The sequence below is a fragment of the Anabrus simplex genome, chromosome 8, assembly GCF_040414725.1.
Source record: "Anabrus simplex isolate iqAnaSimp1 chromosome 8, ASM4041472v1, whole genome shotgun sequence".
Lineage (NCBI taxonomy): Eukaryota > Metazoa > Arthropoda > Insecta > Orthoptera > Tettigoniidae > Anabrus > Anabrus simplex.
The window spans coordinates 14976695-14990375 of record NC_090272.1 but is presented as its reverse complement, the minus strand read 5'-3'; the positions used below and the strand labels follow the sequence as shown (position 1 = coordinate 14990375).

General features: G+C 39.2%; 1 protein-coding gene across 1 annotated transcript in view; it reads right to left on the bottom strand.

Moving 5' to 3' along the window:
- pps (protein partner of snf) overlaps positions 1-13681 on the bottom strand; it is a 709730-nt gene that overhangs the window by 624646 nt on the left and 71403 nt on the right. Inside the window, exon 4 of the mRNA XM_067153098.2 lies at positions 2911-3057. Within this exon, the coding sequence (XP_067009199.2) occupies positions 2911-3057 (147 nt within the window). The remainder of the gene's footprint in view (positions 1-2910; positions 3058-13681) is intronic.

The window sequence follows — 13681 nt, the reverse complement described above, 5'->3', positions numbered from 1 at the left end:
GTTTCGAAGATGCCGGTGGTGACAATACTGAGCCCGCTGCGAGCGAGGGAACGCCAGCCGTAGCGGAGAGTAGAAGGGAGACCTAATTTTAATACGCAGACCAGCTACTTCCAACCCTGAGAGAAGGATTTACGCTAAGTTTTGTCCACTATTTGTAGGTCCCTACCGTGTCCGCACTGTATTGATAAACGGAGCTTATGAAATTGTAAGATTGGATGGCACTTTTGAGGGTATTTTTAACTCAGCCAACTTGAAGCAATATGTACCACAGGAAGAGTAAAGTCTGGAAAAGAAAATCCTGCGAATTTTCTTTTCGTCAGACCAGGGGGAAGCTGTACCAGGAATGCATAGGACCTGGCACATATAAATTAAAAACTTTATTTCCAGCATACAATTCCATTCTGATATGTGAACAGCTGAATGAAAGAACATTCTAGTACCTACCAGACTTCACGAGCAAGCCAGGCAAGGTCAAGTGACGTCACTGCCGCTTGTAACTTGCCTCCCCTATAGATGTTTCTCGAAGTTTTTTTTCATAAACTTTTTAACACCTGGACCGATTAAAACAGGACCAATGCTAAATTGTAACTGACATTATAAAAGTAAAACCCTGCAAATTTCAAGTCAATCTGTTCAGTAGTTTTTGAAATATAACAATTTAAATTTTAGAAAGAATGAGCACTCTTCGTCACATGATTCATAGCGCCGCCCACCTGGTGGGGATATATAGGCCACTATGTCAAGGCCAGCAAGCAGAGAGAGGCAGAGGGAGAGAGAGCAGTCTGACCCTCGTGGCGAGTACAGTCTGTCAGTGAAGAAAGTATGTTCCGTCGTGTTTCGCGAGTACGTAGTTATGGCCATAATCGACCGCCGTTGAACTTGTAAAGAACATCACACCGTACTTATTCTAATGAGCCGCAACGACGATAAAATACTAGACATTTCCGGAATATAACACTTGTGAAATTATTGGAGTGAGAATTCAAGTATTCGATATTTGCAGACCAGTACATGGCATTGTGGACTTTGTTAATTTTGCGTAATAGTGAACTACGACGATACCTCAAATTATCGTGTGTGATAAACAGAAACCATCATTTACGACAACTTTGATTATTCTAGGACTCATTTCTTTTAAGACAGTACATCCTTGAACTGTGTGTAACTTTATTTCTCAGTGTTCGTGCCATATTAGGACAAGACTTTGCTGTTTTTGCAGTATTAAACTCGGTGAACATTAAGAACTTTTATTTAGATAATTCATGCTAGTATAATATAATCACGACCAGAAAATCATCTCAATCTGCTTATGATAGTGGCTCAGAGACTGTGATAAAAATTATTACACATTGCATTTTCAAGTGTTTGAACTGTGCTTACTACTTCGCGACCGAATTTTCAGACGTTATCAGTGACGATTTTAAACTGAGTCTTATGCAGCAAGGACTGTAATTATTAATTTAACATCATAAAATTAGAATACGAACGGAACTGTGTTTTATGAGTGAGTGATAATAATATCCGTGATTACTAAATTTAATCATGCCAACTGAACTTTCCGTGCGCTAATATCACTTCCAAGAGCAGCGGAAATCTTGGTGAAATACTACAAGATCCAGTTACATCAAACATCATTTCATCTATGGTACCCATCGAGGGACGTCAACGTGGTCTCTTCATGGAACATCGCCGAGTTCGAGTCTCCGTCCGCACTGCGCGGAATGTTCCAGACTCCCACTCTCCAATTCAACATTCATAAGCTGATTTTTCTTTTCTCAGTGAGTAGTCACAAACTGACTGACTTTTTGCAAAACTATTAATCCAGAACAGTGATATTCCAGTGCTACGAGTGAATAATATTTCATAATTTTCATCATTTCTAAGTAGTTCACATTTGGTGATAAATTTATTTTCAAATTTAATAACTAATTCACATTCACATTACGTAGAAGAACTTTAGGGTTTTCAAGTGTTTTATGATCCTTAATTTCAATTCTAACAAACTGAGAGACATTCAACAAGAATTTAAATCTTTATTTCAACTTTTCAATAATAAGTGTGTGTGTTCATTTTATGATTTAATACTTAGAAAGACTCTAGATGCAAAATTGATACTTAGTGTTTTCATAAAAGTTAAAAAGACTATAGGATATCAATGTCCCATGAAAGAGTGATATTTATTTTTTCTCGAACTGACTTCAAGAAGATCTCTGTTTAAACCTTTTGATTTTGACAGATTTTGATGAACGATTTGAGTCCTATATTAAGATTGCAGGGTGATGAATCTTTGAATATTATTAATAAATTGTTTGGAAAAAGTATAACCATCTATTATTCGCCCTGCGATTCTATCCTTCTCTGTATCGGCTCCAAAATCACCGTACACTACCTGAGGTCCTTCTCATGCCCCAAACCCACGAACATTTCCTGGTACAATATATTTACATAAAAATTTTGTGAAAATATGTGTTTTTTATGAGAAATAAGATTAGGTTTTTACACTTGCGGATACACATTAGAATAATAAACTTTGTAAATTGTGCACAAAAAAATATGCAATTACATAAAAATCCACTCGGTAGTGATTATTATTTTAAGAGGAAGTACAACTATGTAACCATCATCTCTGAACAAATTCCAGACAAAAATTATTAAGCGAGAATTTTGAAAATGAATATTTTTTTTAATATACTAAGCCAAAATAGACACAAACACATCAAAACGGAATGTGGTGAATTCGGCACCACAAAAATACACTGGGGGTCTTCCATCTTTAGGAGGTTAAGTGTGTGAAGATCTTCCACAACCTATCCTCAGTCTTTATTAATGCAGAAATATAATTACTTGACAATCACAATTTCACTGGTTGTACAATGATGAATCCAGAAGTAAATGAGATGACTGACATACCTAACATTGCAGTAACATTTTCACCGAGGATCTGCTTTGCTTGTTCAGACTGCAGAGCAGTTTCAAGTCTTTTGAGTTGCTCGGAATCGATTTCCAAGAAGGGATCAGGCTCGGGTTCAAGAGGCTCTGGATCTGCTGGCACCACAACTGGAAATTAAAGAAAAGTACAATATAATTATGAAGAACAAATTAAAATCAACAAAAGAAAACTGGGGCATTTTACTTCATTGAGACAAGCAAAAAATTAACCATTTGCTTGAAAAATGGTAACCTGCTATCAGAGTTCAAAGTTAACTGTCTTGGTGCCAGGCGGTAGTGCGAGCATCCGCCCTTTAAATTGCCAGAGCCGATCTGGTCGGCCGTTAACGATCCAGTCGGAAGTTGCCAGAACCGATTACATCGGCCGGCTTAAAATTCTGTGATATACGTAATTTTGAGGCAACCTATAGTGACGTGCATACTTTTGTTACAACCTGTAGTAAAGGGGCTACGCGTTATTGTGTGCCTGGCCTTGCTTTGGCAGTTCTAAGAGGGTGTTATACCTTTCACAAGAGTCGTTTCCTGTGTTCACAAATACCACTAACCGGTCAGTAAGAGATTGCTCCTTGCAGTGAGTGGATTTGTGACAGGAAAATGGCATGTTGTTCACGTGATAATTTTTCAGCAGGTATTGATGACAATAAATTAATGCAGTATTTAGAACAGTGCAAAGTTAACGCTGATGATTTATCGGGTAGTGATAGGGAATTTAGTTCAGAGAGTAGCGACGAAAGTATATCGGACACGTCCGCGGAATCACCGCAGCTAAAGAAGAGATGTTTAATTGTGTCTAACAGCACTAAAGCTACTCTGAATATGGTGGTAGATGAAACTAGTGATAACATGATGATGTCTCTGGAGAACATTTTGTGGAAATTTGTCCCAATGAACCCGACAACATTCCTCAACCTCCTGTCTCCTTTAAGGAAGTTCTTGGACCTAAACATGCCCTACCGTCTGATTCTCCGCCCATATCACACTTCAATTTACTTTTCACTTACTCTCTGCTAAACCTTATAGTCACATATAGTCCTCTATCATTACCTATGTGCCGGTCTCAGCGGGCCAAGTGTAGCGTGCCTGCCTCTCACCCGGAGGTCATGGGTTCGATTCCCGCCCAGGTCAAGAATTTTCGCCTGGTCCTGAGGGTTGGTTCGAGGTTCACACAATCTAAGTGACCCTAAGTGATTGGAATTGAGGAGATATCTGAGGGTGAGAGGGCGATCCCAGTCTGGAAAACCAAGAATAATTACTGAGAGGATACGTCTCACTGACCATGATTCACCTCGTAAATTGCAGGTATCGAACTGAGCAGCGGTCGCTTAGTACATCAAAGCAAATCACGGCTTTAGTGCCGTACATTTCTTAATTTCATAAATTCTGTTGTATTGTAAAATTATTTTTCTAACATATACAACCGAAAACGAGAAACTACTTTTTCTGAAAACAAAACCTATAATATCAACTACTATTTTTTACTAATTTAATAATTCAGAATTATTTTAATACTGTGTTGTCCGCACGTAGAAAATTTGTTGTCAGCATTTGCCAAACATCGATACATACACGCGAATTTTATCGGTGAGTAAAATTGTCTTGTTTTTATTAGTGACATATGTTTGAATTTTTATTTTTTACGTTTTTATTTTTCTCGTTCAAATTAGTTATTCTATAGAATTGTATTTAGAAATACATTATACATAATTACGTATATTCTTTTGTATCGTAAATTATTTCTTCAAAATAGATATTGAGAGAGAAAGTGCAAAAATATTTTTCTCTTCCTAAAAATAAACGTTTTCGACAACTATAAATCAACAATAAAACATCTTTGACTCTTTATATCTTATTCTACGTAGTCGATATGTAGAAAATTTCATGCCGGTATTTGCTATACACCGGTAGATATACGCAAATTTTAAAATACATGTATTCGCACTGAAAACGGCCTGGCACTTTACAGTAGTAGAGTGGAGGCGGAGCTCTGGCCTCTTCCAGCTGATGGAGAGTGGCCGACCAGATCGGCTCTTGGCTCCAAGAGGGTTAAAAACTTCATGATTGTTCCATATTGAACTGAGAATCACAATGAGATATGTTAAGCTGAAAGGTTACACCTTTCAATATAATTCTGTTGCGCGAAAATGTCAACATATTTATTATGGTACCTGTTTCGACACATTCTTAGTGTAATATCAATATAAATGGTCCGGGATTAATCTTGATGTGAAGATTAAAGTTACTCATTCTAATGCTGAGTTTTTGATTAAGTATAAGTTAAAAAATTGAACAACATATTAAAATCTTGATGATTATCTTCTAGTAAAATACATCTCAAAGAAGAGAAAGAACGGTATAGTGTTGTTGTTTAGCAGAGCCTTCTGAGCTTTCATTGTTCCGGCACATCAAGAGGTGGAAATATATACATGAAGGCCCCTTTGATATTTTATGGGACCAAGGTTTCTCAGTCCAATACAGAGCGTGAAGCCTAAAGAGAGGAGGCCTAATTAAGTATGCAAAAGACATAAAGAGGCAAGACAAACAAAGGGGAAAAGAAAGACGGAAGGACTTACAATGATATGAGGCTCACCTTGTTCTGCGTGCCGTGAAGCTTGACGTATGGAGAAGAACTGAGAGTCGGAGCGTGTGTGGAAGAAAACACGGAGCTAAGACAGGAGTAGGGAGAAGAGGAGAGGGAACTAGGGAATAGGGATGATGGGATGGTGTTCAAGGTGGATCTGGGAGGAGGTGATGCAGTGGGGGCAAACAGCGCGAGAAGGTATTGCGTATGGCATGAAATATCGAGCCCGGACTTGAAAACTTTATGTTTTTGAAAACCATAATGAGAACGTCAAAGAGGATGTTGGATTTCTCTGATATGTCATTTAAGTTTAAATTGGAGTTGAAAAACTGATCAACATGTATATAACAGTTTTTAGTAGCATCAAGAAGGGGGCCGTTGCTTAAATTCTTGAGAATTTCTATGGCTTGGTCGATATTAATGAAGAAATCGTGCATATGTTGCCCCACAGCTGAGAACCTATTGTATTTTATCGCATTAAAGTGTTCCAAACACCTGATTTTAAACAGTAAAATTCATGCCAGTGAGATGAAGTTCTTGAGGAGTATGGTAGGGAAGACTAGGAGAGACAGAGTAAGAAATGTTGAGGTCAGAAAAGAGATAGGGGTAGAAAAACTGAGGGATAGGATGGAGAGGAATAAATTGAGATGGTTTGGACATGTTATGAGGATGGAGGAGGGAAGGATACCAAAACAAGTGTTGGAGGCTAAGGTAGAGGGATAGAGGGCAAGATTGACAGACTCTGTCAAAAACAGTAGAAACAAAGAAGACTGGAATGGAATACAATTACTGAAGAGGAGTGGTGAAAAGGGAGGCAACACTGAAGAAGTACCATAAACACCCCGACCTGGCAGGATCTGGACGAGGGAAAATGAAAATGATGATGAACAAACAATGGGGCACTGTAAAAAACACAGAATAAAACAGCTGCATGATTCGGAGTAAACAACCGCGTTTTCACAACATCTGTTACAAATAAACACACTATTGTAGGTCACTCACAAGTAGACAAGTGTCATGATCGTAACTCAATCTGAGGAAAGGGTTGAAAGTGGCAACAACTGAGGAGAAATTTGTAATCTTGTATGCAAGTTCAAAAGCAGAACACAGTGGAAACTTGTGTGATTCCCATCTTGAGTGCTTTCACAATAGCTGCATTAGGTGGTTTAAGTTTGTGCAAAGATATTTTCCGTACCGATCATTTTCAAAAGATAATAAAAATGTACACGTGGAGAAAACCTGGAAAATCCAATGAACGTAGAAATATGTTTGTCAGCAATGTTAGCATCAATCACCTGACCACAATTCGAAACTAGTCATCGACAATGTTGGCAACTCAAAATTCCATTCACCGCAGCACAAACATTAAAAACCCACTAAACATAAATTAAAACCACCAGAATATTCCTGGTTGCAATTTTAGAAACACCCGCTCCTACAAAAATATTTTTAGGAACTGATAAAAGAACTGAAAGCCTATAATGGTAAATACTGTACAGATTATGGAAAGTCTATCACTATGGACGAAACAAAATCATCTACAGAGGAACCTCAGTTCTCAATTTTTGGATGGACCACAGAAGGAAAACGTACAATACGAGAAAACGGAAAATCTGGAAACAAATTAAAAACATCAACAATTTGGCTAAATATCACAATAATGAAATATGTATAATTATAAATCAAACCAAACTGCAGCCCTAATGAGCCTCGGCCTATCAAGCTGCCGCTGCTCAGGCTGAAGGCCTGCAGATTACGAGGTGACACATGGTCAGTGTGATGAATCCTCTTGGCCGTTATTCCTGGCTTTCTAGAACGGGGTCTCAATCTCACCGTTACGTAGCTCCTCAAAGAACGGTAATCATGTAGGCTGAGTAGACGTAGACCAGCCCTCGGGGAAAAACGATCGTTCTAGCCGGGAATCGAGTGTGGGGCCTCCGGGTGAGAAGCAGTTATGCTAGACCGCAGAGCTGACCGAAAAAATTAAATGCCCGAGTTAAAAATTTCAATAATTTACACAGTTTTACCGAGGAAATTTCGACAGATTTCCATGAAAAATTCTTTCAGGTCAGCAACTTTGATCAGCCGAGCTCGCTGAAAAATATCTAGTAAATAACGCCAAGCCAAAAAAAAACACCATATCAAGTAGTTTTTAATTCTCTAATCTAATGAAATAAAGCACATCCAACACAAAAGCACCCAACATGATGGCAAAATCTCTTATTTTTATTTTCCATTGCAATTTGGTCACTGGTATGGTGTTTCTGGAAGTCTTGTACCGCATAAATCAGGCCTACATCGACTTTTAAAGGTTATGCTGAACTCGAGAATATGGTTTCGAAATCAATTCTCAAAAGTTTTCAAATGAATTATGTTAAATTCTGCTAGTCACTAATCACAAGCAGATTGGAAGGAGAAAAAACACGAAAACTCCAGAAATTTAGGTTTAAATGTGACCTTGAGCTCAGCTGAAAAGCATGGACACTTGCTCAACAAGCCAGTACGAGCGGAAAAAAGATACAAACTTTTTACAAGTTATGCTGCACAAATTAAACGACTGCGTTTTTTATAAGGACATTTTATTATAAGAACGTAAGTGTAAAAATCTCCGTCTTATATTATGACAAACAGTAATAGGTAATCCCAAGACCTCCCATGGTTTTATACATGTAAGGGGCAACAGCTCTTCTTGTCTTCCAATTGAAATCGTATCCGATCATTTTAAAATACCAGATTCATGTTAGAAAGGGGCAATTTCAACTACTGTCTGAAAGCCCCTGAGAGAAGTGCCCACAACCTGTGCAGCAATAGTTGCAAAATGTCAAAACATCTAACGCTAGGCATAATGTAGATGGTTCACAAGTATGAACATTTGACGAAAGATGTTCCGTCCTGAACCAGAGTTGTAAAAATTTCTATAGAATACTTTCCCGCATTGTCAATACTTTACATATTTTATTATACCTAATTCCCGTACATGTTTCGAGTGCCAATTACTCTCTTCTTCAGTGGTGCCAAAACATCAAAAATCTTTGGACTTTGTACATTGTTACAAATATACTTATCAACACATCAATTATACATAAATCCTGAAATTGTTAACATATTTCTTTCTGTTTCAACTTTTACTTACTTACTATGTCAATTTATTACAGACCTTAAAATAGAAATTTTCAAATCATAAATGTTTATCTATTAAATTAGTCACTATATGCTAATTGTTTTAATAAATCTGCTCTGTTCTTTGAACTTACGTCCTTATTTACATCTAACAAGAAATAAAATGTTTCGTTATGTCTAAATTTACATCTACTGTGTCATTTAATAAAACACTTGAAATAGTTTTTTTCCTAAAAAATAAATATCTATTTAGTCTTTATGCTGAACTTAAAATATTTTCTGCTCTCTTCTTGAAAATTTCCCCTTTCCTTAAGCCTGCTATATTTTTGAGACCTCTCATACAAATCAGAATTTCATCCTCTTAATCCCGTCCGATGATGCTAGACATTTTAACCGTCCAATTCTTCAGTTTCAACTAAATTTATCCACAAATTCAAATGGCATAACACTGGTCTGAACCAAACAATACGTCCTCGCTTGCTGTCAATGACCTTACGGGACGAGCTGCTATGCTACCGTTTACGTAATGACCTTGCTAGCTCTTTAACAGTCAAATTCTTCAATTTCAACTGGTTACCAAATTAATCCATGAACGAAATATTATTACACTAGTCTGAATCAAACAAACATGTTCTTCCTCTATGCTTGCTGTCAATGACATGAGGCGCGCTGCTACTTGTTGCTATGCTGCCATAGCCGTAACTAAATAATTGGACTGTTAAAATGGCTAGCATGGTCGGACGGGATTAAGAGGAGGAAATTCCGAATTATACGAGAGGTCTCAGAAATATAGCAGACTTGAGGAAAGGAGAAATTTTCAAGAAGAGAGCACAAAATAATTTAAGTTTAACATAGGGACTAACTTAATAGATGTTATTTAATTTTTAGAAAAAAAATCTATTTCAAGACTTGACTATATATAGATTGATTTCAGTGCTCCAATGTGGGCGTAAAATAAATAAATAAATAAATAAATAAAAATGACAAAGTAAATGTAAATTTAGATACAAAGAAATATTTTAATTCTTTTTAGATGTAAATAAGGACATAAGGGGTGTAAGGAGTAGGTTGTCCTACTCAAATGTCAACCTCACTTGCACATGGTGCACCCTGCTTTCGACCGATGAGGCTCTGGCGACCAAGCGACTCCCGGGATAAGGAGTCCCCCTCTGCTATGCCAACGGCTCCCTATGAAGGCGGATGAGCTGGCAGAGGCTGGGGCACTCGCCTGCCCTTGAAGTGGAAAACCACCTCTAAAGGCAGAAGAACCATATATGGTCAACGGCATAGAAAGTCCTCAACGACGGACCAGGCGTAGGGACAACTAAAACTTCCCTGGCGGCTGGGAAGGCGGACGAAGGCTGCAGCAGTCTTGGAGACTCCAGTCGTCGTAACTCTTATGCCACTGGGGACAGGTTCCGAGTCTGTCAAGAAACGTGTGATTGTTGATGTGCAGCAGCATTCCTACACTAAAAGATGTCACACACAGGCGTCTTCTGAAGAACTCAACACATACACTACAAGCCCTGCGGCGATCGGGGAGTTGTGACGGGAGCAGGATTGTGTAGTCTGGGAGCTCCTAGTGGCGAACCAGCACATAGGCGATGAATGTGTGATCGCCGTTTTGCTTGAGGAGAGGCTGTAAAGCAACTCGTGTGCTGCATTCGTGACTGAGCAGGCCTATTCAGGAACCACTCTGCTCACCCTGAATGGGGAGGGGACTATAAAAGGTGCCCTAAATAGTCAGCCTCAACACATCCCAACTGGGAAACCGCGCCCAGAGGGTACACCATAAGCGGTCAAAAGAAAATAAAGATGAATTTTGCAACCTGGAACATCCATACTCTAATGGATAATGATACAGCTAATCGGCCAGAAAGGAGAACAGCTATCGTGGCTCGTGAACTAAAAAGATTTAACATCAATATTGCAGCACTGAGTGAAACTAGAAGGCCCGATGAAGGACAAATTAAAGAACAAGGAGGTGGATACACTTTCTTCTGGAAAGGTAAAAGCTTTCATGAGCCCTGCATTCATGGTGTTGGTTTTGTTATTGCAAATGAACTTGTCCCTCACCTTGACGAACTTCCTTCTGGATTAAATGAAAGACTCATGAGCTTACGCCTCAAGCTCACCAACAATCAACGAGTTACAGTAATTAGTGCCTATACTCCAACCCTCACTTGTGAAGAAGATGAAAAAGAAGCATTCTACTGCCAACCTGACACACTTCTAACAAGAATACCACAAGCTGACAAAATCATTCTCTTAGGAGACTTCAATGCGCGAGTTGGTAGAGACTCAACGCTATGGCCCAAAGTAATTGGAAAAGAGGGAGTAGGGAATTGCAACTCTAATGGAACCCTTCTGCTCACGAAGTGCTCAGAGCATAATCTAGTTATCACTAATACCTTCTTCAGACAAAAGGATAAATTTAAAACATCATGGCAACATCCACGGTCAAAACACTGGCATCTAATTGATTACATAATTGTACACGCCCGAGACCAATACGATGTATTAATCACAAAGGCTCTAACAAGTGCTGATGACTGCTGGACGGACCACCGACTTATACGGTCCACGATGACCCTTCACATCCACGAGCAGCGAAGGAAACAGAGGAAACTTACGAGACCTAAAATGAACACAGACCGTCTCAAAGATCATAGCACTAAAGTAAAATTTCAACAACTCCTAGGTGATAAACTGCCAGATGAATATCTTGAAAGCACTGAAGAACACTGGGCAACACTGAAGACTGCAATACTATCAGCTGGTGAAGAATGGGTAGGACACCTTAGGGTCAAAAACCAAGACTGGTTTGATGAAAATGACCAAGAAATACAGACTCTAATAGACAAAAAGAGAGCAGCACATCAAGCTTGACAGATCAATCCTAGTTCAATCTCTAAGAAACGAGAATATCAAGAAGCGAAAGCAGATGTTCAGAGGAAAACCCGTGTTCTGAATAACAGCTGGTGGACGATGAAGTCTCAAGAAATGCAATATCTAGCCGAAACTAACAACACTAGAGCTTTTTTCAGCATTATAAAAACCGTATATGGCCCAACAGCTCAAGGATTAAACCCTCTTAAATCTAGGGATGGTTCTACTCTTCTAAAAGACAGCAATTCTATTAATGCATGATGAAAAGAACATTTCCATGAACTGCTGAACAAGGATCCAGAGATCAACATAGTAGAAATTCTGAAAATCCTGCAAAAACCTACAAAATCTCACCTTGGCGAAGTACCTTTCTTACAAGAAGTTGAAAATGCTATTAAACAGCTCAAAAATAATAAAGCTGCCAGATCAGATGGAACTCCTGCTGAATTTTTCAAGGAAGGTGGACGAATTCTTGCTGAACATACACTATGCTCATAGTCAAAATATAGAACACTGAAACAATACCTCCTGATCTCAGAGATGCTCTGATAGTTACGATATTCAAAAAAGGAGACAGAAATGACTGTGGTAACTACTGTGGAATTACCCTTCTGTCTATTGCTGGGAAAATACTCGCTCGAATTCTATCCAACCGCCTGATACCTCTCGCTGAAGACTGCTTACCTGAAACTCAGTGTGGATTTCTAGCACAACATATATGATTTTCTGTGCTAGACAAATGCAGGAGAAATGCAAAGAACAACATCTACCTCTGTATATGGCATTCATAGATCTTGCCAAAGCCTTTGATTCGGTTACAAGAGATGCCCTGTGGAAGATCCTAGCAAGAATAGGCTGTCCTCAGAAGTACATAAATATTCTTCGATTGCTACATGATAATATCAAGGGTATGGTTCTTGTCAACAATAACCCTGGAGAAAATTTTGAAATCACTGCAGGCATGAAGCAAGGTTGTGTGATAGTCCCCATTCTGTTCTCAATATTTGCTGGGACTATACTTCATCTTGTTGATGGGAAACTACCAAAAGGCATAGAAATCGAATTCAGGACTGATGGAGGTTTATTCAATCTCGGTAGACTACGAGCCTTTCCACTACATCCATCACTGAACTTCAGTATGCTGATGACAATGTTGTTCTTGCAAGCTCTGAACATGACTTACAAGCAATCTTAAATGCATTTGATGAAGCTTATACAAGTATTGGCCTAAGCCTTAACATCCAAAAGACTCAGATCCTTTACCAGCCTGCACCCAACTCCATCTCTGTATGCCCTACAATCACAGTCCAAGGCAAAGGCAAAGTTCTGAAGAACATAGAACATTTCTCATACCTTGGCAGCCATCTCTCAGCAAATGCAAATCTTGATGATGAGATTCAACACCGTCTCAAATGTGCTAGTATGGCTTTTGGCCTCCTCTGCGAACCATGTGACCTTGCCGCGATGGGGAGGCTTGCGTGTCCCAATGATGCAGATAGCTGAGCCGCAGGTGCAACCATATCGGATGGGTATCTGTTGAGAGACCAGACTAACGAATGGTTCATCGAAAGGGAGGTAGCAGCCTTTCGGTAGTTGCAAGGGCGGCAGTCTAGATGATTGACTGATACGGCCGTGTAATAATACTCAACATGGCTTAGCTGTGTTGATACTGCTACACGGCTGAAAGCAACGGGAAACTACAGCCGTAACCACCTCCCGAGGACATGCAGCTCTCTCTGTATGAATGATGTACTGATGATGGCTTCCTCCCGGGTAAAATATTCCGGAGGTAAACTAGTCCCCCATTCGGATCTCCGGGTGGGGACTACACGAGAGGGGGCGATCATCAGGAAGATGGATACTGACATTCTGCGAGTCGGAGCGTGGAATGTTAGAAGTTTGAATCGTTGTGGTAGGTTAGAGAATCTGAAAAGGGAGATGGATAGGCTAAAGTTATATGTAGTTGGTATAAGTGAAGTACGTTGGCAGGAAGAACAGGATTTTTGGTCAGGCGACTACCGAATTATCAACACGAAATCAAACAGGGGTAATGCAGGAGTTGGTTTAATAATGAATAAGAAAATAGGGCAGCGGATAAGCTACTACGACCAGCATAGTGAAAGAATTATTGTCGCCAAGATAGAC